Source organism: Amphibalanus amphitrite, unplaced genomic scaffold (assembly GCF_019059575.1).
Source record: "Amphibalanus amphitrite isolate SeventyFive unplaced genomic scaffold, NRLGWU_Aamphi_draft 000965F_arrow, whole genome shotgun sequence".
In the NCBI taxonomy this organism is placed as follows: Eukaryota; Metazoa; Arthropoda; class Thecostraca; order Balanomorpha; family Balanidae; genus Amphibalanus; species Amphibalanus amphitrite.
The window spans coordinates 162,115-186,189 of record NW_024882459.1 but is presented as its reverse complement, the minus strand read 5'-3'; the positions used below and the strand labels follow the sequence as shown (position 1 = coordinate 186,189).

General features: G+C 48.5%; 2 protein-coding genes across 3 annotated transcripts; one reads left to right on the top strand and one right to left on the bottom strand.

Annotated features, from left to right (window-relative positions):
- Window positions 1-26: 26 nt before the first annotated feature.
- On the bottom strand, window positions 27-2,020 carry LOC122368666. The gene is made up of 2 exons (XM_043342842.1): window positions 1,855-2,020; window positions 27-1,478 (listed from the first exon to the last, which is right to left on the bottom strand). The coding sequence occupies exons 1-2, from the start codon at window positions 1,992-1,994 to the stop codon at window positions 566-568; spliced, it is 1,053 nt and encodes a 350-aa protein (XP_043198777.1). The 5' UTR covers window positions 1,995-2,020; the 3' UTR covers window positions 27-565.
- A 2,011-nt stretch (window positions 2,021-4,031) lies between these two features.
- LOC122368661 (ubiquitin-conjugating enzyme E2-17 kDa) lies at window positions 4,032-20,867 on the top strand. Of its 2 annotated transcripts, none has more exons than XM_043342839.1 (5): window positions 4,032-4,504; window positions 4,874-5,005; window positions 11,201-11,281; window positions 15,867-16,071; window positions 19,824-20,867. In XM_043342839.1, exons 2-5 carry the CDS (start codon window positions 4,962-4,964, stop codon window positions 19,992-19,994), a joined length of 501 nt encoding a protein of 166 aa, XP_043198774.1. In that variant the 5' UTR covers window positions 4,032-4,504; window positions 4,874-4,961; the 3' UTR covers window positions 19,995-20,867. The 2 variants fall into 2 exon arrangements, with proteins under 2 accessions (XP_043198774.1, XP_043198773.1); XM_043342838.1 differs by having other exon boundaries at window positions 4,033-4,504; window positions 4,891-5,005.
- The last annotated feature ends 3,208 nt before the right edge of the window (window positions 20,868-24,075 follow it).

Below are 24,075 nucleotides of genomic sequence, written 5' to 3'. Positions count from 1 at the left end.
GTGATGCAATCATTTTACATAATGCATACATAAATACGGATGCAACAGAGCTCTGCGCCTGTGCGATGCTCCCGTCTCTCTTGACATAGCGTATAAGGTGCGTCTACTCTTCTGCGTGGGCCACAAACAAGCAAACCTTGCCAGCACGGGGGATGCAACCGCTGAACTTTTTGGTGAATATCTCGAGAGCTCTTGAGCTTCCCATGGTCTATGCTTCCTATTCATCCCACAGACACACAAGCAAATTCGACCTGGACACTCGCTATTGGTCGGGTCGGCGATTCGGCGGCACTATGCAGTTACTGAGCTATTGAGGTCGGATTTCGGCAGCCTGTAGGAAATCCCCATCTCTATTCTCTATGGTGTATCAACGCCTAACAGGCTTAAAATACCCTGAGTTTCGAAATACCCGCTAGATACAATAGCATTGTTCCTTAATAAACGTTTGTGTGTGTGTGTGTGTGTGAGCATGTCACACTGTATCAATGAACATAGAGCAGGTGTATCTTCACTGCGTCACTATTCACCAGGACTACGGATAAGGCTCCGCCGATTCGGTTCACACTCAGCACCCGCACATGAAATCCATTACCTCGTCCGACATACGGTCGAGGCTCGCGTTGTTTACATGGTAGATCTCGTCGTCGCACACCTTCTCGTCAGCGGCCGTCTCGTACATTTTCGCCCGGCACGACCGCATCAAAAAGTCCGTGACGATCTTCAGGTGTGAGGACCACACCCAGACACCCCTGCCGTCCAGTTCGAGGAGCGACTCGCGCGCCAGCGGTGCCAATACAGTCATATCGTCGTTCATCCCCTCCGCGTCGTGCTTGTTTCGTGTGTTGGACGGCTGCTCCAGCATCCAGACGACCCGTGTGCCGCGCGCAGTCATCGGCTTCAGCAGGGCCGCGGCGCGCCGCAGCGTCTCGGCGTACACGGCCGAGGTGGAGCTGAAGCTGCCCGACACCAGGTAGTGTAGCCCCTGCGTCAGCAGCAGCACGTCCACGCAGTCGCCGGCCGCCGCGCAGGCGCTGCTCAGCTCCGCCAGAGTCGAGAGGAACCCTTTGAGCGCGAAACGCCAGCGGAACTCGAGTGTGAGCCCCGGCGCGGCGGCGGCCAGCGAGCACCACGCGCGCGGCGGGCCGTCGTAGCCGTCTGCGTTCGGCTTGGGCCACACCTCGAGACACGTGGAGTTGGCCGTGGCGAAGTGGACCCACCCGGGCTGCAGCGGGAGGTCGCGGAAGGTGGCCGCGGAGAGTGCCGCCCGGCGAGCGTCGAGCCGGGTCACTGGCGGCAACCTCAGGTGCGCCGACATGCGCTCGAACACCTGCCTGAGCCGCGAGTGGCCGATGAACAGCACGCGGGAGACGCCCTGTCTGCGCAGACACCGGCGCGCGCCGGCCACCGTGTGACGGCCGGGCCTGTACCAGCGCTCGGCCACCGGCTGCAGCGACAGCGGGTGCGGGAGCGACGAACACCTGCGGAGAGAGATAGGGATGATATAGGGGACGACAGCGCCGTCTGAGAGGGATAGTGTTTTAGTTATGGGTATGAACGTCAAACCTGAACCTAAGTTAAATCTAAATAGAGGAAAATTAATTTTGTCCGTCGTACTTGCAATCAACGACTGATAAGCAGAGCAGTGCTATGACCTTTCAACCCATGACGTCTTATAGTTTCGTTTCAGCCAAATGTGCGGTCACGATTGGTTCCTTTATCAGTGTTCAATCAACATTCCAAGCGATGCTTACTCCTCTATACATGACACGGGATAACTGCATGGTGCGGGGAAGCGTAACCACTTTGCAAAACACAGCGTTATGTAAAAGTTCATTGTGTACAAACTGCACAAACCTGAACTGATGCACCTGACCCGGTTCACCTCCGCGCCGCTGAACGACAAATACCACACAGCCCACCACTAGCGCGAGGGCCAGCGGCCGCCCAGCGCGCCGGGTCACGGCACCGACAGCCTGCCGCAGACGACGCGACATGACCCTGCCGGCGCCCGGCAGCGCGGCGCGACCCGACTGCAGCCGCCGCGGCGACCGGCAGTGGCGGCGAGCTCTGCAGGTGAACGCCCTCTGCAGTTGCGCCCCGGGCACCGGGATGAGAGATGTGCCTCAACGCAGCGCCCGGAGAGCGGCCGGTGCGGCGCGGGGCGGGGCGAGTGGGCACGGGGGCAGAAAATTGCCGTGGTCGTTTATTTATTTTTTATTTTTTGCTTTGTTTATGAGGACTCATTATGTCGGTAGCGTTTCGTTGGACTGACGATTTACTATAATGGCAAAAGCTTTGCGCGTTTTGGAGCAATTAGGCCTGGGCTCGAATGAATATGTAGCGTTACGTGACTTATTTAGAAGTGTAACTTCTGCTCACGACTCTGTAAGACGTCTATTGGGTCAATGTGTATTGTGTATTCTAAGTTGACCGGCTGGTGACATTGTCTAGCCGGGCGATGCAACTCTTTGCGTTAAGCATTGCAACATAAATATTTGACATCTCTACCGTTTACTCACTGCTCGCTGGTGCCTACCGGCATGATTCGGGGATTCGTGAGCTCCTGAAGTCGCGTAATAAGTACGCGAAGCCAGTGTTAACGTAATTTGCAATGAAGGCGTTATACCGTTGTCAATAAACCTGTACTCATTCTGCATAGGTGGACAATATTAGGTACTGTTTGTGTCCCCCAGTTTTCACAACTCAACGCCGACGTGGCTTTAGGGCAGAACCGTAACAGTCGAGGGGAGTCAAAGTCAACACCGCTTGGGCGACGGATTTGCAGTGTCCGAGCACCCGCAGTTCCATACAATTTTCTAACTAAGGAATTATACGTGCAAATATCAGGGTTGTTTGTTTTGTTGGTTTAGGCCCTTTCGGTCCAATGAGACCATTTCAGAGCCGGGAGGATGATAGGATAAAGGGGGAGACAATGGTCTGGGCAGGCACCCTAGTGAGTCGCCGGGGCTGAGCCCGTCCAGAGGACAGGCCACCCAGCCCCAAGGCACTCACTGCACCCGGCTACGGGGTGCGCTCCCTCGGGAGCAGCGGTGCCGCTCCAAGGGAGCAGCCCGCATGAGATAAAGTTGCCTGTCCAGCCCGGAGGGGGGTTGTGGCGTGGAGGAGAAGGATTTCTGTTTCCTGAGGATAGAAGCACGGAACGGAGGACTGGAACAATCCTGGGAGCAATGCCCTGACTCGCAGCCAAGACTATAGAACTCCGTCTCTGGCCAGATCGGCTGGCGGCGCGACGGGCCCGGTTTTAGCTCCACAGATGGCGCCCGAGTGTCGCCTCTGCCCTGAGATCGCGTCTGCCGCGTGTCCGCGGATAGTGTTTGGTACGAGCCACGGGTCGTCCGCGACTGAGCTCAAAGGATGAAGGTGTGCGCTGAGAGGACGAGGTCAATGTGAGATGTAGACCGTGCGTTTGTAAGAAAACCAACCCATCCATTAAACTTTTGAGCTTATTTCATAAGTTTTTGACCAACATTACTTTATTTTTGAAAGCATATGCAACTGGGTCAGAAACTTTTGAACGGGTAAAGCTATGGACGAATGAAGATGCTTCCTGAGTCATTCCTCTTAAGCCTTAACGATACCTACGCCTGACGAACGATACATATATTTAGGGCCTTGACCTACGCAACGTTCAGTTCGGTTTTCAGAATGTTGGTGGAGACAATACGCGTGCTTTGTATTGCATGTGTTGAATAAAAAGCATAATGGTATTTATTCTACTGTAATGAATGGTGATTTCAACATCGCATCGTCCAAATTTAAAGCCTCCATTAAGACTACAGCGTCATATGTAAAAATGTGAATGGTGCTTTTTTGCCGTGCTTGCTGTGCTTTCCAGCTAAATGAATTTGACGGCCTTGACTAGCTACCAAAAATGGATATGTCTCTTGTGCGCAGAATATGCATTTTCTTTGCTCAGCTGTTCAGAAATGTGATACAAATGATGAAAAGCTGCTAGCACTAGCAAAAAAGAGCGAATGAACGAAGTCAATTATTTATACAACCAATGGCCTTTCTACCATTTCATTCGTCATCAGTTTTCAGGTGATATTCTGAATAGATGTTCTTGAAGCAAATATGGAGCACAAAAGAAGAGTGACTAACTGTAACGGGAACAACAACAGAGTGATTATTGACTAAGATTGACTAAGATTGTGGGGTGTCGTGAGTGAGTTACTTACTGCGAGGAAACATATTTGCGAGAGCAGTGAGGGGTGTGTAAAAATAAGTCAAGATATCGTCTATCACAGTATTTTAAAGATAACGGAAAGTCCTTTATAACTCACCAGTTGCAGTGGTCTCGAAAATCATATGGTCAGAATCTGTGAAGCCTCAAAACTCAGGCTCAGCTGCACTCACAGACATTTACATCAATATTTATCTCATTTTGAGTGTTGAGAATCACATATTCTAATTTGTATAAACCAATTAGAAGTTCAAAGCAGTATCAGTATCAGTATAAATCAGGAGGTGAACAGAAAAACAGGTAAGCATTTGCTAATTTAAAATGATAGTTATCAGTATTCCGCCGACTTGCCAGAGTTTCTTGGCAATTAATTGTTTTGTCTGTGTTTGATTGTTACCTACAATGGAAACTAATAAGGCCAGCAAGTAACTTCAAAGTTCAATGCATGGAAAAACTAGCAGAGAGGTGAATGAAAAAAAAACTAACAACACCAAATGGCAAATAGTTTTTTTTCTGAATAAGTAGAAATAGGCATTTGCTGGATATAGTGGCAGCTTGAGTGTTTAGAATCAATGTTAATGTGCTAAGGGTGCTTAAAATGTGGCCAATATCATTTTACACTAGCTACCACATCAACTTTGATTGGCTGTCATCACATTTTCATCACAGTTCTCAACTCCCTTCAGTACCTACCTATCTCTGAAGAGGACAGCCTGGTGTCACTGGCTGTGACTACATTTGGCACAGCTGGACAGTCATGTCCACTCCAGCTCGGAGGCGTCTGATGCGGGACTTCAAAAGGTCAGTGTGATGTAATGTGGCCTGTTGGGATGATCATTGGCTTGCTACCCCTCTTGCTGTCTCTTGTGCATGACATATGAATGCCATTTGTTGATATTTTACATGCTTTCCTGGGAAGTAAATGGTATTAAAGGGCAATGCTGCATTCTGATTCCCATTCTGACACCCTAGGAAAATTTCCTTGTTAGAAAATTTTAGAGCATTGCTGGTTGTCTTAACTCGTGCTGTGCTGGGGGAGGGTTTCACAAATATCAAAAAACATGCTCCCCCATTTTTGGTACACCTTAACCCTCGCATGTGTAGGGGGGTGGTCGGTGGGACCCCCCCCACCCCCGCATGGTTTTTCGCGAATAACTCGCGTAAAAAGCGGCCGATCGCGACGAAACTTTCAGTACCCTCGCATTGATCAATTTTACACCTACCCTGAAAATTTCATGACCCTGACCTAAATGACCTTTGACCTGTGACCTCTTTTCCGAGACCATGTTTGGCCGGAATCGCGATTCTGGCCGGAATCGCGATTCCGCGTATGTCGGCTCGCATTAGCCGCGCGTTTGCAAGCTTTTCGTGGTTTCAAACGTTCAAACATGTGATTTGATGTTGCTCCCATGCATTAAGGTGGGTGTCAAGGTCACCTGAAGGTCAGGTCAGGTCATTGACCTTTGGTGACCTCGGGTGACCTCGGTTCACTTTTTTCGAGCTTTACATGTTTCTAGGCTAGTTTTTGGAGCTGAATTCGAATTTAGCAACCAGTTGAACATTTACGAAGTAGTTTTGGTGCCTTCGTAAGAAGTTACGAAGCTGTCAGAGGCGGTTGACACGTATTACGAATACCCGTCACAACCCCTACTGGTTGACCTGACCTGACCTGACCCGACCTGGTCTAAATGCTTAAAGACATTATCTGTGATCAAAACTAACACGATATTCGTGATCAGCACCCCGAAAAAAACCCTTAGCAGCCACACTTTACGACTTTTTAATAGGTCCCAATTTTCCCGACTTTGGGTCATTGACCTGACCTGGAAGGTCAACCAATGACCTAGGACCTTAAAATTGGGTATCATCGGCTTCCTCTCGTCACGGGCAACACGCTCGTTTTTTCCGCGAAGCTCTAGCTCGATCAGGGGCCAAACGGCAAGGGGGGGTCCAACCCCCCCCCCCCCCACTACACATTAGAAGCTGGCAAACGCCGCACACATGCGAGGGTTAATCCATCTTTTCTTCACACGTGAAAATTTCAGACCCAGGTCTATCTAGGTCAGGTCACCAGGTTATGTCAAGTGAACTTACCTACCTCAGAGAAAGTTCCAGTGCTCGCCATAGCTGAATTATCAACTGAATTATCGCTTTGGAACTTTCAGTGATTGATAAAATTGACAGTGCTTATGAAATATATATCTCGGAATTATGATATCTGTGACCTGAGGTCAGATCAATTTTGTGACCAGTCAATGGAAATGGAATGGAAGTAAGTCAATGGAAGAAAATTGAAATGCATCTCTTTTGGAGGAACGTCCTTCTAACTAAACACTCAAACACCGGTTTACAGGTAAACATGTTACATTGAATCGGAAAATTGCACCACTGACCCCTGCTTGTGCCTCTGAGGTCATCCTAGGTTATGAAAGGTCCTAGCAGTTTTTTTATAACTTTGGATTGAGGCATGCTAGCATGATGGAACCACCTTAGATATTTTCAGCTCGACGACACAGATCGACTGGTATGAAATATGACCTTTTCTGGGAAAGTCTGAGGTCATGACCTTGACCTGATTTTGAAAATTTTGGTCATTTTGAAAATTTTATCAAATTTTCAAAATGACCTTTCATGGTCAGCATAGTTAATTCAATTTTTCGTAAAAACAATTTGTAAGAGTTTGGCGCCGTTGCTCCATTGGTTCTCCAGTTATGCGCCGGTTTGTCGAAAAAATGTTGAAATAGGCAAAATCTGACCTGGAATATCCCCTTGTGACCTTACTTGACCTGACGTTAAAATGACCCGTGTATTCTCTTCGTTATTTTGACGCTCTTTTAACCTTCTCCCCAGTGGGGGGGGGGGGCATATGTTACCACCCTGTCGCGTTTTTTGCGTATAAATAAAAAACCGCGGCGCGTAGCGCCGCGCCGCTTGGCATAGCTTTTTGTACATCAATTTTGGACAATGTGTGTAATTTTTGACCCCAGGTCATGTCAGGTCAGGTCACCAGGTCAAGTTAACTGACCAGGCCTAAAAAAAGTTTGCAATCATGTCCAGCCTGCAGTGTTTGTCAGAAAGGTTTTAAACTTGGTGGATTGCATGATGTTATGGGCCCCTACAATTTGTATATCTCGGATTTTTTATATCCGTGACCTAAGGTCAGGTCAGTGGCGTGACCTTACCATTATAAGTCAATGGAGGAAAATGAAAATGCCTCTAGATCCGTGTGTACGCATAGGAACAGTCCAAATATTTCAGAATTACAATGATTTGGACCACCCGTGATGACCAAGGTGTCATTTTTGCTGATAGCCTCTAGAAAGGTCATCCGAGGTCATTTGAGGCTACAAACAGATTTTTGCCAATAACTCGCGATTGGAAAGAGATAGAACGCTGGGGATGGTTTCATTGTGTTTGTCTTGTTGAGACGCATCGAATGATATGCAACATTACCTTTTCCGGCCAGGTCATGACCTTGACCTGAGGTCAAATTTTCAAGTTGACCTTTCAAGGTCAAATTATAGTTCATTCGACGCGTCTCGTCGAGAGGAATACGATTCTGGCAATAGAAATGTCGTGGCTTTTTCTAGTCAAAAGTTATTGTCGAAAAACACTTTGCGAAAAAACAGCTATTTTTGGAGTTTTTGCCCTCTGCAGGCTAAACCGTTGACCTGAGGTCAATTTTGATGTGACCTTATCGAAAGAAGAGTTCAAAAGCTATCGATTGCTTTTCCATGCGTTTTTCTAGCCATCATAGTTCCTGAGATAAAAGCATGTTTTCTGAAAAATATAATGACATTTGGGAAATTTTGACCTTTGATGACCTCCAGTGACCCCAATATTGCTCCAAGAAGAAAAATGACCGAAATACTTTCAAACGTACGCATTGAGTGCTATCGACTGCTTTTTACCGCGTCTTTCTAGCCCTCTTAGTTTTTGAGTTAGAGGTGGGTGGTAACATATGCCCCCCCCCCCCCACTAGGGCGAAGTTGGCTGAGACCGCCACTGGGGCGCGGGTTAATGCCGCTTACTGCGTGTCGCTACGTGGCCCAGGAGCTGAGTTAGACGGAGGGGGGGGGGGGTGCTGGCACGGCTCTGGTTAACTCCTTTTTACCAGGTTCATGAATAACTGGTGGCATGTTCTGTGTGGTTGTATATGAACGTCAAACAGCATATTCATTTTACAAGCTGTGCTCACCATAGCAGTGCTGGTGCCCTCCACTGTCCATGCCCTCTCCCCTCTGATCGTCTTGCTCGCTGAACTCTGCCATGCATGGGCTCATAACTGGAGTCTGGGACATTGCAGGTCGACAGATATGCCAGATGCATCAGCCACCTAATTTCAGTCAAGTTCATTTTTGTCTAGGGGTGACGTGCGTACGAATATTGAGCATTTGATAGCGATTAACCTAATAAAAACAATGTGTCATTTGACGTCAGAATGTGTTACATAAAACGGCCACATTCTAAATTTAGATCACACAGTATGATATGAACGTCATTGTCACCTCCGCACGTGCGCGTGACCAGGCGCGTAACCACCACTGGGGATACTGGGGACCGGTCCCCAGTAGCTTTTGGGTTACTGGGGACCGTCCCCAGTAAAACCGACGACTTCCTCAATTTACTTAAAGGGACCCTCCCACCTTCAAAAAAGTTAATGAATTGGCATGAAAGTGATGTCGCTCGGTTCAGAAAGAGCGAAAACGAATATCTACCAAATTTCATCGAAAAATATTCACCGGTTTTCAAGATATTAGACTTTTACTATTGTTTACTTTCTGGGATCTCCGCTGTTCCTAGCGACTTTATTTGAAAGTGCGGCATTTGTTGCGCGCAAAGCAGCATATACCGCCGCGTGCTACCAAACGTTTTAGTAAAAGATTTAAAAATCGTTAGACCTCCGCTGACGTCACAAATTCTAAGGGGGCATACCAATGCATTAGCCCCTTAGAATCCGAAAACTGCAAGTTTGAAATTCCATATCTCCGAATTAAAGCATTTTTCGATGTTGTGAGTGCCCAAACCGGTATTTTCAGGCCATGGCCACCAATTTGGCTATCTCAACTCAAAACTAATGTTAAGGTGGGAGGGTCTCTTTAAATAGCAAAATGTTGTCTCTAAATCGACGTGAAGAGTATTATGTAGTCAACTCAACGACTCAACGAAAGACAAAACTATCGATGTTTTGTTTAGCCAGCGCCCGCGTGGGCCTCTCAGCCAACTTCGCCATGGTAGGGGGGACTTTTTGCCACACCATATTAGCCGTTTTCACGACAGCCATCTGGTACACATTTGGTGCGCATCTGGTGCAGATCAGGTGCAGATTTGGTCAAATCAGGTTCAGTGTGTCTCTTAGAAGCTATCAGTCGTGACAAGTCGTGGCAAAAAAAAAAACTGTTGGAGATGTTTCATGACCTGAGATGAGCTCAGGGGCATAGAACGGGTCACAGGTGCAATTTCCCGGTTCAGTGTGTCATATTTACCTGTGTCAAGGTGTTTGAATGTGTTTTCGGCCAAAAGAAGAGCATTTCAATTTTCTCCCAATGACTTATAATGGAGAGGTTGTAAAATTGACCTGACATTAGCTCACCGATGTGAAAACTTTAAGATAGGTATACGAATTGTTCATACTGATTTCCTCATGCAAAAGCTCGAGTTTCAATTTTCAAATTTCTGGGATTTAAACTGTAGGAATGACAGAGTCACAAAGTTTTTTAGAGGCCTGGTTACTTTACTGACCTGGTGACCTGACCTTAGGTGACTTGGCGTCAAAATTTTCAGACACGATGCGAAATTGAGGTAGGGTAACTGTGGGGAAAACGCACCCCTGGGTTAAACGCCTCCCCTAAAAAAAATCGTAGATCTTATCGACGGATAGGTGTTTTATCCTGGCTTTCAGAACAGTCAGCTGCTTGTTTACGTAGTTCTCTATTTCCGGTTCTGCGTCTTGAGGAGCAGCGTGGGTAGGTGCTGATGTTGGTTTTGGGTGCTGTTTTTGTTGTTTTTACAGAAGATTCCTAAGCTTTTGATGCCCTCTTTATATCACAAAACTTGCTATTGTGCACATCACTCAAAACTGCGTTTTATTGTCATTCTGTTGAATTTATTGCGCTGCGGCGTTAGTAGCGCGTTTTTTGTCAATATCTTGTTGACCGGAAATGGAGTGGATGGGGAAAGACGCCTACTCGATGCATGGGGCAAGACGCCCCCAGTTTTCTGAAAGGGGGGCGTTTTGCACGGTGGTGAGAGTGCAGGGTAGCGCCGTGTAGGTCGGGGCCGAAAAGGCCTCTCCCTGTCCATTTTTGCTGATATATCCTAACGACTGCAGATATCGTCACCAAACTTTCAGGACTCCTCCGGGCATCCATTTTACACATTGCAACAACATTTTATTCCAAAGGCTATGATAGGTTGACCACAAATGACGTCAGAATGACGTCAAGTTCTGCCATGTTCATCATTTTCTGTTGATGGATGGGGTGGGGGCGCTTTGCACATGGGTGTGGGCGTATTACCCAGGGTGTGGGGCAAAACGCCCTTTTGTAAGGGTATGCGGAAACCTTTTTTGGGGGTTAAATACCACACGCAAGTGTCTTTTCTTGGTCTCAAAGCGTAGTAAAAAGAATGAGCTACATGATGGTGCCCAAAGGTTTGAGTAATCTGAGTTGGGTTGAGTGTCAGAAGGTTTCGCGCTTAATGGGGGCGTTTTTGACCTATTCACCCTATCATAAGCCATACCAAGTTTCGCAGCGGTGTGCGCCGCGGTTTTCCTTATCACGCGCAACAACTAACTGGCAGGTGTGGCCAAAAACGCCTCCCCCTCCCCCCCCCCCACACTCGGGCAAAGGCTGATCCAGAAAAAAAATATTCGTGGCCCTCCATGTGGTCCCCAGTAACTTCAGACTCGTGGTTACGCGCCTGCGCGTGACGTCATCGCGGTGCGCCGTGGCGAAACTTTCCGCATGGAGCTGACGTCACGTGGTGCTTTTTCAGACTCCAGGAGGACCCGCCTCAGGGCGTCAGCGCCGCCCCCACCGACAACAACATCATGATCTGGAACGCCGTCATCTTCGGGTAGGTGGACTGACGCGGGGACGAGGAGGGGCGGGATGGGGATGGAATAGAGATTAGAGCGTATAGAGAAGGTTTATGAAGCCGTTTGAATGTTCGCCGTAGCGTTACGGTCTTTCCAGTGTGAAATCCCTGCATGGTGTGTAGGTATGTCGTTATGGATCCGCTCGATAGTGATTTAGTACAGTGTACACTGTACCTTATTCCCGTCCCAAGCTGGAATGCTCATGCGCCTTACACCAGAAAGATGAAATCGCTGAAGTGGTGTACTTCCCCAGAGATCATACCAATGTTATCAAGCTCATACACACAGCGACAATCACCCTTCCGTCAGGCAGTGATGCAAATATTACGTCACCGTCCGGTACGAGATTACGCCATTCGCTCACATATGACTTAAAAAAGGGAACTCCAGGGGCATCGTCGAGAATTCACGGTAGTTTGAGGGGAGTTCTGCTGCGTGAGTCCTTCCCCGCGCCAGTGTCGGTAATCTGAGTAAACTCGCCGTCAGGACGACACCTCACCCTTTGTTCCGTGGTGCGGTGTCCACCAGTGGCATTGAGTCACTATAGCACGGTGGTGCTGAGTCACTAGTAACATGTGTTGCCCGATGAATCGTTCATGAAATGCGCTGCTGTAATAATTATATACATACCGTCTTATCAATTATGCGCCATAAGTATCGCGCTGCGACTTGCGAGGTCGTTTTATGGAGCGTTCAGTGTGATCTTCTTTTGATGTTATTCTTTGGATATATGGTGCGGACGACGCTCTGACCTTATAAGATCCACTGGGACTGAGAGGACCGTCTAATGGAGCTGATTATATCCAACACACAGTCAGTAAGGCGTTTCCATGAACTGTCAGCTGCGTTTTTAGTGTTTGTTTGGTGAACATCTGTTTATTTGTTCTACCAACAAGTTACACGGATCTCCGCCCGTGATAGATCGTGCAAAGTGAAAGGTACAGACTGCAGAGTGGATGCACGCGTGAAGTGCGTGATTATAGCAGACACGACTGCTGGCTGACATTTTTGGTGACAGGTGGTGTAACTTTTCGGTAACATTGTGTGAGCGAGTCATACAGCTTACCGTTTCTAGTGCGCCCCATTCCATGCTTGCTGTCTGCTCGGAACGTTGATTTACGTTGTCTGGGTTTGGTTTTTTCTTCATTGTGACTGCTTGACAACATCAATGTTATAAATAGCTGTTAACTGCCGTGTCTTGAATACCCGACAGCACGATTTCAGCATCGAATGCCATAATGTGTTGCTGACCCGCCACTGGTGTGATGGTAGGGCTGCTGATGGTGTCACGTTTTGGACATTTTTAAGTCTGCTGATTATAATAGTGCTGGCCCAAAATCACCATCTCAGGTGTTTGGATATTTGATAAGGTCGTCTGGAGCGAAGCTTGGAACCTGTCGATTATTCCGGTTCTGTTTTGTGTGTTATAGCTTCGCCTATGGATTAGCTGGGTGACTTGGCTAATGCCTTTTCTATAGGTATTTACCGTGCTGGTATACCTATGTCTGTTGCATGTCTGTTGGCCGTCTGTAGGTAGGCTGTTGGCCTGTTGGCTGTCTGTTGTTTCATGTTTGTTGGTCATGCTGGTATTTGGAACTGTTCCATCGGCTCTACACCTGTATGTGATGCTGGCTTACAGTCTTCTTTGGCGGGCGGTCATTGGTTGTTTTGTGCTGTGCTGTGCTGGGCTTCCGAGACATTTGGTGATATTTCATGGAACAATAGCTCATCACGATGTGTTCTACCGTGCGCCGCGGTCACCGTTTGCTGTGTACTCGGGAGAACATTCAGTCTTCCTTCTCAACTTTTCCGGAAGTCACCCAGAAGTTCAGACCATCACTGTGCCTTGCATGTCTTTCTGGCCTCTGTCTGGACTGGCAATAGCGTCCGTCTCCAGGCTGGATCGATTTCCCATTTCCCCGAGTACCGGCCGTATGCCGAGGCCGCCACCCCAGTTTCCACTCCGTTTGTTCGACCGTCTACCCGGCGTTCTACCTTTCCGTGCGGCTACGGCCGGCGGATCGGTCGACCGTATGACGCAGACACTGGCCTTTTCACCAGCCCACGCGACGCCCGTCTGTCGGCGCTTTCCTGGCTGGGTGCTGGCGTAACTGGCCACCAACAGCTGATGAATTAGCTGCCGCCCGGTCAGACATAATGCCCAATTTGCTCGTCGCACTGCCTCTCTCCCACCGGGGAGGCTTCCATGGGTGGTGAGCCAGTATACCGGCATGGTGTGGAGGCCTGATGCCACTGTGGTACCAAAGTCGTACTGTCGTCGTTGTGCGGTCGTACCAGTTCCCTGCGGCTGTCGTACAGATCTACTGTTAACTGTCGTGCCATCGTCATACAGCTGCCGCGCCATTGCTGTGCTGCCACAGCACCCCTGCCTTACCTCCGAACTGTGGCCGGTGCACCTTCAACATGGTCCGTACCCCGTTGTTGTACCAACTCTGTACCGACTCTGCCCGCCGCCGTGCTGCGGCGTACCTCGCCGCGCCCGGCGTGTTCGCCGAAGTGGCGTGTCGGCCGCGTGCAGGTCGGCTGTCGGCCCGGGGAAATGGCCTGCCGCGGCCGTCACGGCCGTATATGTCCCGCAGTGGACACGGGGGCCGCTCAGAGGCTCTCGGGGCGGGTGTGAGCCGTGACGGCCTTCACAGGTGGGAAATGTGTGAACGCCGCCGTCCGCCGGTTCCGCGCAATACGGCATGCAGAGGTTTGCGAAGTTTTGAGAATCGGCATGCCGCTGGCTACACTGTTAACGCTCATTTAAACCTGTCAACTCGAGAGCAACATGGACGTAAAGCATTTTGTCTGTGGTTAGTGTACGATTCCACTACTTTTGACACATTTCGCTGTTTTGCATATTTGCGATCAGCAATGGAACTTGTCCTCGATTGTTTTTTCTATGCAATTTTTTACTATTGCAACATAGTCTTCTTGTACTTAGTTCATAAACAGTTTACATTTTGACCTGCACTCAATGCACACCAAGTTTTCCCTCTGATCATTTCCTTTTTACTCCTCTCTTGAAGAAGACTTGTGTGCGCCAACCCGATAGATAGCTCGGATAGAAGGTCACAAAATATCGCATTCCTGTCGGCTGGAATAGTTCCTAAAGGCTGAAGTTGGTGTCACGGAAGTACTGCCGTACTGGGGTGACGCCACCCCATGTTAGGGGTCACGGTCCACGTGACAGAGTCGACTTAGCGCTCCGCATTCATCCTAGAATCCACCGCACCGATAAATCCCAGCTTACACAAATACAAATCCGGTAACTTTGACTCGCTGCAATCGCAGGGCCATCCGCACGGGCACATCCTACGCCGATCTGGACCCTCAGCCGGGTTTACTGTACGCGGTGGGACGACAAATCCGCTGCCGCACGACCTGCACGTTTCGGGCTGATTGTAATGAGGCCGTAAACCGAGTTACAGACCGAGGGCTGCCAACGCGGAAGTCCCCGGGAGCTGGCTGTGAAGTTGTGTCTGCCAGCTATTCGTTCCGTGTGTAAGCTGCTCGTAGTTGGCGTGATAGCGAGATTGCTCTCTCTGGTGCCCCGGCCCGTCGTGGCCGTGGTTTTAGATTTACAGCTCTTTCGAGAGAATTATAGTACCAGTGAGTTCTGGGGGCAGTTTCGGAGTTTGTTTGGCTCGTAACTGACAGATGTGCATTTCACTTGCGCGTTTGTATAGGCGGCGGACCGGGAGGGCACCGGGGCTCCGTGCCCCCCTTTGATTTTGGCATTTTAACATTAGCCCTATGGGCGTTGCATGGAAAGAATGGGACCAAAAGTCGGCAGTGCCCCACCCCCCACCCCCCACCCTTAATTGAGGATGTTCCGCCGCTACTGCGCGTGTGTCTGCTCGGCTGAATGTCCTGTGCATGTGTCTGGTTTGTGAATTTTGCCCGAGAGGATTAGGTGAAGACGAACCGAGTCTGTCGTCATTTTGCTCACGTCGTCTTCTCTCACGCACTACGTTGCTTTTTAAGCATTAAAATGATGCTAAAGTGACCTTTTTGTGATGCCTAATAGAACATACTTTTTTTAATTGTTATCTATTTTTTTCTGTGTCCGGAATGTACATGAAGAGTGTGAGTCGTCGTTATGAATGTTTGTTTTAAACAAATTTGAGTATTGGTTGTTTGAGTATGTCCTGTATGACTTTCCTTCCCTACCATGTCCATGCTTCCATTTCCTCGTTCTGCATCACTACACCAATGTCTTCATACCCGTGTCAGACAACCTTCCTCTGCCAACGTCAAATTCTACACCCCATGTAGTTCCTCCCCACGCTTTGTAACGCCATGTTTCAAAGCAGCTCCGGCACTTCCCTCTGCTGCTCAGAGACTGATGACCATGCCACTTATTACTGCACTTGAGCACATCACGCCCAAAGTCCGCCTCACTTTCAGGCTCTATCACACTTGTAACCAATGTTCTTTCCATCTTCCATCGCACGCCCATCCGTGTAAATCCATCCTCGCTGGCACGCTCATGCAGCGTCTCTTCCAGCTCCATTTACCCACCCACCTAACCACCGTCTCTTCTCTGTTTGACAGGCCGCACGACACACCATTCGAGGACGGCACATTCAAGCTCATCATGGAGTTCACTGAGGAGTACCCCAACAAGCCGCCTCTGGTGCGCTTCATGTCCAAGATGTTCCATCCGAACGTGTACGCGGACGGTGGCATCTGCCTGGACATTCTGCAGAACCGCTGGAGTCCCACCTACGATGTGTCCGCCATCCTCACATCCATACAGGTCAGTGGAACTTGGCTGGAATGGGGGAGGAGGTGATAGATGCTGAACAACGCCAGTTCGATTGGTTGAGTCAGCCTGTTGGTGTAGTCTTTCGCATGCCTATGGCCACCCTCATTGTCATTACCATGTGCCTTATTTACGATTTCCTCATTCGCCGTTCTGCCCTTGGGATTATCGAATCTTGAAGCTGGCGACCGGTGCAAGGCAATGCGACACAAGAAAGGAAGGGTATTGCGACGATTATTTACCTTTATCACTTATCAGACACGCAAGCACATTTGTTTTCTGTCTATCTTGTCAGCGGATGAAGGAAGTTGGACTTTCCAGACGCCCTATGACCGTGACTGTCACATTGCAAAGCCGGGGTGATGATAACAGCTGTCAGACATCTGCAGCGGTTAGCCGCCGCAAACTTGCATCCAGCTCCTGAGATAGTTTTCCTAGTTATCTCTTCTCTCGGTTCCTGCATGTTTTGGGACATCGATTGTTCCAGAGGTGGCTTAGATACTAGCCGTTCACCGTTTGATCCGGCCAACAGGAAAAAACTACCAGGGCAGAGTTCTACAAGATTTATTGTGATCAGGGCTTGTAGTCGGTGGGCCCACAGTAGTCGCAGACCGTGATGACCGTTATAACTGTGGGGACAACGGACGAAAGGTGTAATACATCCGGCACATAACCAATCGCCGCAGTAGGAGGTAGCACATGAACGAGCGAACAGATCATGTTGGTTACTAAGAAACTGAACTCAAACTCTAAGCACCGCTCGTTTAAATATACCAGACTGGCTGATTAAATAATCCAATCACACAGTATCGCGCTGTCTAACCAGTGCCAGTAGTGCCTATCGAAGAGATATAAGTGAGACTCACTTCGTCCGGGATTGTGAGTGGTCGTGCGTGCAGTCAATGTGGCTACCAAGCACAGTAGTCAGCTATCAGAGGCAAGGCACACATATGCGACACCTGAAAGACAAATGCCAGTCAAAAACAAATCCGTATATCTTGATGCGGTTAGCCGCTGGGGCGGGAACACCGTTGATCGATTCCATGTTTCTAGCAACTTTTTGGTTCTTAGTAAGTTAGTTTATGCCGACTAACTTTCTTAGTTGGTGGAGCAAGTCCTGTTGGTATGCGATGGAGGATCCAACATGTCTTTTGTTGATGGCTTGTTGAAGCAAGGTTGTAGCTGCTTATGCACCGAACAGTTTTGCTTTCACTCTCGTGTTTTGCATTTCTTGATCTTTGAGTCAACTGCGTTCTAGTTTATGACTACCACGGTATGACTACCACGTTTATTCATTAGTTCTCGCTCCTTACGTTTTGTGAAGTGAGCGATGGGTTGCCCTCTCGACCTCCTATCCAAATATTCAGCTGTTGAACGGTTGATTTGTTTGGTTATCAGGCAGTCGGAGTTTCCGCTCGATTGCAGCCCTCCCCCCGTCCACTGCCGCAGCGGCAGTTGCAGCTCGACCGGTCTGCAGTCTGGCTGATCTGGGGGGGGCGGGGGGGGGGGGGGTCTGGGCCAGCCCTGCCGGTGACAGATAGCGCCGGCCAAATAACGCACCGCCGTGGCGCGGCCGGCCCGTGGCACGCACCCGACGCTAGGCGCGCCCCACTCCGCACGCGAGCCAACCGACCGCCGCCGCGCCGAGCGCTGCCGCCGTGCTGACGGTCGGATGGCTGGGCGACGGCGGACAGTCAGCGCTGGCCAAAACAGTGGAGCGGCTGTGTCGAATGAGAGCCAGACATTTAGCTATAGACATTGGACATCAAAGACAACCAAACAATCAGACATCGAGACATCTAACTAGAGGTCTACCCACAGCTGGTGTGTTTGAGACAAGGGATGTGCATTGTGCAGGCGGCTCGGGCCACCCTCCTGGCTTTGTTCCACACACCGTAACGTTGGATTGCTGTTGAGCGCCTGCCGAGGCTTGCTTTCCTGGCTTTACCGAGTCCGTGTCGAGCCTCCATGCCTGGTGAGTGGCATTGTAGGCCGGGTGAGCGTGCTGTAAGCGGTCCGACATTGTGCTCAGTGAGCGTGTGCCGGCCGGGGGGGGGGGGGACAGCCGGCAGGGGGACCGCCGGCCGCCGGTCACGGTTTCCCGGTGCTGCCGGCGCCATCAGCTGTACGGCCGAGTAGCGGACTCCACGGCCGCCGCGGTCGGCTGGTATGCCGCCGCGGTCGGCTGGTATGCCGCCGGCCGTTTGCCGAAGGTCCCACCCTGCCGACATCCCGTTACTCGGTCCGCCGGCTCAGCGGTGCCCGGTACTTTTTCGTCACGCGCCGGCCGGTCGGGTTCAATCCGTTCACGCTATCGGCAAGGACAGACAGGTACCGGAGACGGCTACTGCTTCATGAGTTTATGTTTTGGTTGGGCTATGTGGCTCTGTTATTAGAAATGATCTATTTTTCAGCGGAGGAGGCCTGGCCGTGCCATGTCTCTTGTCGGTGTTTGTGGTAGGCTGGCTGGCGTGCTGTCACTGATGTGATATGAACGCCTGTGCATCTATCGATGCGAGATGTTCGTATTTGGAACGAGCCGTTCCACCGGCATATTGACATGTGATTGTGGGAGCGGAGGCTGGCGTGACGGTAACTGACAGAGTGATTGTCATTATTGCACGCACCGCCTGCAAACACCGATATGAATTGAACGGTCGGGGGAGTGGGGCAGTGCCTGTGTTCCTGTCACTGATGAGTGATGCTGTTATTGTGTGTTGTGTTCGCGGTGTGGGTCCGTTCCGGCCTTGTGAGTGGTGCGATCATCCACCTGTGACAATGCCGACTGTGTTTGGTGACGGCCCGTGCCGCTTTGGAAGTCGACACCGAACGCTAATCTGTAAGTCACTCCTTTCCGAGCATTTTCTGCAACTTTGCTCGCATCAAGATAGCGTGTCCAAAAATGTTTGAAGACAAAGAGCATTCCTGGCCGGCGTTGCGTTTTCACGTCAACTGACAGCGGAATGGAGAGCGAAAAATTGCCGCCGAACTGACTCGCCTGGGTGATTCTAAAACTGGTTACAAACGTTGCCTAGAACTGCAACCAAACACAACGTGGCCAGCACCGTGTGGTCTTGTAAAGACTTTCCGGTTCTGGTTGCAGAGCGCAATCGCCGGCGTTGGAACACGACCGCAGTGTTCCTACAAAAGTGCCCGTCATTCCCGTTTGTTTCATCTGGTTTGGACTGCGGAAATGATGGCCCGGCAGATGCGAGACCGTATCGCGACGGTGTGCCGGTTTGGCTTTCAACCTTTCAGGCGTATATGGTGTAGGTCGGGCTTGAGCTGTAGTTCTGGCTGTTTGGTGTATTTAAAATAGTGCTGAGATTTACCAGTAGCCATGGTGTCAGGTTTTTGCTCATCAGTTGATTGGAATCATTCCTTGGTCCCCTCTCTTCCTACTTGTGTGCTTGTTACGCCTGTGACCACGTCCTTTTGTTTATGTGAAGGTTATTTGAATGACTCGCTTTTGACTTTGTTACTTGATCAGTGAACGGTGGTATGCCTGTTTCAAATCACCACTCCACAAGCCGCGAAAGAAATTTTGCCCCATCTGTTATTCGTCATTCGACTAACAAGCGTCAACATGTTTTAGCACACCCCTTGTCCCATCTACCGTTTGTGTTTCTGACCACGTTTGTTCGTCACCACGTCCCTTGGTCATCTGACAAGCATCTCTGGGCTGTTCCCTACTGCCCTCTGACCTCCCTCCCCGCTCTGACCTCCCCTCCCCGCTCTACCGTCAGTCGCTGCTGGACGAGCCGAACCCCAACTCGCCAGCCAACTCGCTGGCCGCGCAGCTCTACCAGGAGAACCGGCGAGAGTACGAGAAGCGCGTGGCCGCCATCGTCGAGCAGTCGTGGCTCAACTTCGCCGAGGACGACGACGGTGACGCCGAGCCGGAGCCGGCTGCGTAACGCTCCCGGCGCCTAGGTCCGGCCGTCGCGGCGGCGGCGGCGGCGTCCTGAGCGGGCCGCCGAGCCGCTGACAGTGGCTGAGAGGCTCCGAGCGCCGCCCCGGCCGAGTTGGCCCGCTCCATGACGCCGGGACGCCGCTGCCGGCGCCCCAGGGAGACGCCAATGGGGCCGCCGCCGCCGTAGGTCCGTTGAGGGGACTCGCGCTGGGGTCGGATGGGAGATGTGGCTGAGGTCTGAGGCGCCCACCGTGGCGGATCGACAGCGAATCCTCTGGCGCACGGTGGTGGTTAGCGTGTGGCCTGCCATCTATCGGTCGGCCCTGTAACCATCGGCCGGCGCCGTGAGCGCGGCGTGTGGCGACCCTGCCTGCAGCGACCGTCCCCTCCCCGCCCGCCGCAGGTGATTGTTGTGTGTGCTTGCGTCAAAGGTCGGCGGCAGAAGCCGGTCTAACTTACGTTTTCTGCTGGGTGGTCTGACACCCACACTGTATAGGACAGGAGAGCGCCGAGAATGGCACACGACTGATGACAGGAACGCTGCTATCGCGATGTCTTTAAATCGGGAATACAAGTCGGAGAAATGTGCGCGTTTGGCGGGATGGGCAGCATACCTACGCGGTGATTGTGTGTGTGTCGGTGTGTTTGCTTTGGCGGGGAAGGAAGAACGCGCAACCTAGAGAAGCACAAGGTGTAATCAATATAAACGTTGTGTGGCTTTTTGTTCGTAAGTCTTCTTTTTTTTGCTGGTCTGATGGAAACTGCGAAAGAGCTGTCATTTAGTGCGCTGACTATTTATCGTTATCTACAGTACTAATGACTTGGCCGTTTTATGAATTTATGCTGTTAGCTGCAGAAATAAATGCCACAAAAGCGACTGTTTAATCTGACGAGCAATAGCAGCAACTATCGCATGAATCCGACAGCTGAGTGAAAATATTTTATCTCTGACGCTAATGTATCATTTGCCCCTGCCCACTGAACTCTATATTGCCCGTGCCATTTATACAGTTTGCGTTGGTGGAACGTTCATTTCGAGGTCAATTCTCGCACGATTACAAGGCTGCCCATAATCGGGATATAATAATCTGGAAAGAATATTGCACTACGCTCGCTCGGTCGGTCATCATTCAGCCGGTAAGCACAGCTTTCGTTTATCCCAGCGCGACATCCATCTGTGCAAATGAGATGGAGGAAAACTTGTAATTTCTTTTAGGTGCGTGAAGTAATACTTCGATTTGGTATCAACGCGGCTGGATATGGCAGCAATACTCAGCTGCCAGAAGCGGCGCTGATTTTGAACATTTCGATTTGTTTATTGTTCGTCGGTCGTTCGCGTCAAGATAGAGGCCTTTTAAATTAGAAAAAATCGTCAAATACGTGCACAAAGTAATAAGACCGCGATTTCAATTTCGGTAGGTATTGTTTTGTTTTTGACGTTTCAGTGGCTTACTTACCTACTTAATTACTTTTGTTTGTTCGTATAGTTCAAATTCAAAAACTTCAAAATATCAGATAGGGTGAAGTCGTATCAGTATAAGAGTACGCACTTAGTGTATTTCTTGCTCTCATTTGTTTAATATTTGAAGGAAAGAAATCGCAAATAGGGAATATTAAAGTTCATTGAATTAACCATCAACCCATGGGGCAACGATTCTTCAGCGTAAATCAGTTGGGCAAACTAGACCTTTGGAATCAAAATATGGAGGCATCAAAAGATTGATTCCTTATGACCATATTTGGGCATAAATGCAGACCATTTCTAACTTACCAAACACTTAAAAATAAGAGAGTGTTTCAAGAAGGAGCATGCCTGATCTTGAACAGAAATGCTGGAAGTATCTCCTAAGCAAAATAATATTGCTCCTATCATAACAATTTAAATTCTATAGGTAGTGAAAGGCAATCAAGGAATTGATTCACTTTAAACAGATAATCATAATATTGATTCCTTATCAGCTGGCTAATCATTATTTTGATTCACAGGTAATGTTAAGAGATAGGCAACAATGACTTGCAAGAATACAGCATTTATCTTGCTATTATTCTCATTAAGTGGTGTCCTCAGCACCACAACAGATACCTATAGCATTGTTGTACTTTACCTTCACTACATTTGATAATAATTCACAATTTTTAAATGTCAAGAATACAAAAACTGAAGCAACAGGTAAAAACCATATAATAAATATAAAAGCACTACAACAATGATAATTAGGGGGTTTGAAAATTTCATTTTGCCATTTTACACAAATACTGATTGTTTAGTATGCGATTCTTGATACAAAAATAACATACAGTGTGATTTCCTCAAAACAGCTTTTACGTGATGGACAGTGCCTCTGTCTTTTTCCCATTCACAAGGCCAAAGGGACAATTTCTTAGTTTTGAGGTAACACTTTTTGCAAACCTACCACATTTTTCTACCTTTTTAAACAAAAATCTCACCGTCATGGGCCTTTTTTCAACCGTAACGATACATTTGAAGTCAAAAGTGTACCCAAATGAATCAAAAAATTGATTCCATGCCCATATTTGGTCATGGCTCCTCCCACCAGAATCAAATTATTGATGCCTCCATATTTTGATTCCAAAAGTCTAGTTTGCCCAACTGAAATGGAAGTCAGTTGGGCAAACTAGACCTTTGGAATCAAAATATGGAGGCATCAAAAGATTGATTCCTTATGACCATATTTGGGCATAAATGCAGACCATTTCTAACTTACCAAACACTTAAAAATAAGAGAGTGTTTCAAGAAGGAGCATGCCTGATCTTGAACAGAAATGCTGGAAGTATCTCCTAAGCAAAATGATATTGCTCCTATCACAACAATTTGAATTCTATAGGTAGTGAAAGGAAATCAAGGAATTGATTCACTTTAAACAGATAATCATAATATTGATTCCCCGTCAGCTGGCTAATCATTATTTTGATTCACAGGTAATGTTAACAGATAGGCAACAATGACTTGCAAGAATACAGCATTTATCTTGCTATTATTCTCATTTAGTGGTATCCTCAGCACCACAACAGATACCTATAGCATTGTTGCACTTTACCTTCACTACATTTGATAACAATTCACAATTTTTAAATGTCAAGAATGCAAAAACTGAAGCAACAGGTAAAAAACATATAATAAATGTAAAAGCACTACAACAATGATAATAAGAGGTTTGAAAATTTCATTTTGCCATTTTACACAAATACTGATTGTTTAGTATGTGATTCATGATACAAAAATAACATACAGTGTGATTTCCTCAAAACAGCTTTTACGTGATGGACAGTGCCTCTGTCTTTTTCCCATTCACAAGGCCAAAGGGACAATTTCTTAGTTTTGAGGTAACACTTTTTGCAAACCTACCACATTTTTCTACCTTTTTAAAGAAAAATCTCACCGTCATGGGCCTTTTTTCAACCGTAACGATACATTTGAAGTCAAAAGTGTACCCAAATGAATCAAAAAATTGATTCCATGCCCATATTTGGTCATGGCTCCTCCCACCAGAATCAAATTATTGATGCCTCCATATTTTGATTCCAAAAGTCTAGTTTGCCCAACTGAAGTGGTCTAAAACTGACATTTTCTGAACCGTTGCACTTGCATACTCTTACCATATGGGGTGTGTAAGAGTACGCACGCCAGGCGGGTGGAGTACGCAAGCATATGAACACACACCTATGCAGCTTGCACTGTCCAAATGCTTAACTTCAAACTCAGAAGGCATTTAAGTTAATTCTAGTATCCAAAAAGAAAAACATAAAATAAATCTTTCAAGTCTATAAATCAGGAAATAATCATGTCGTGTGTTTCTTAAAAAAAATGCACAATCAAAAAGGAGAATAACTCGTATTTGGAAGAATTTCGGGTACGCATCTGCATCACAGTGCTCCATTGATGATATACCTACAAAACAATCGTCATTGAGCGATAGATTAATAATTCTATATTTCTGTATATTCGATTTAATGTATAATTCTGCGTACTCTTACCCTCCTGAACAGTGCGTCCTCTTACCGTACATGCAATTCGCGCACAAAACAACCCCGAAACGTTGTGCAAAGCTTCGCAAACAGAATA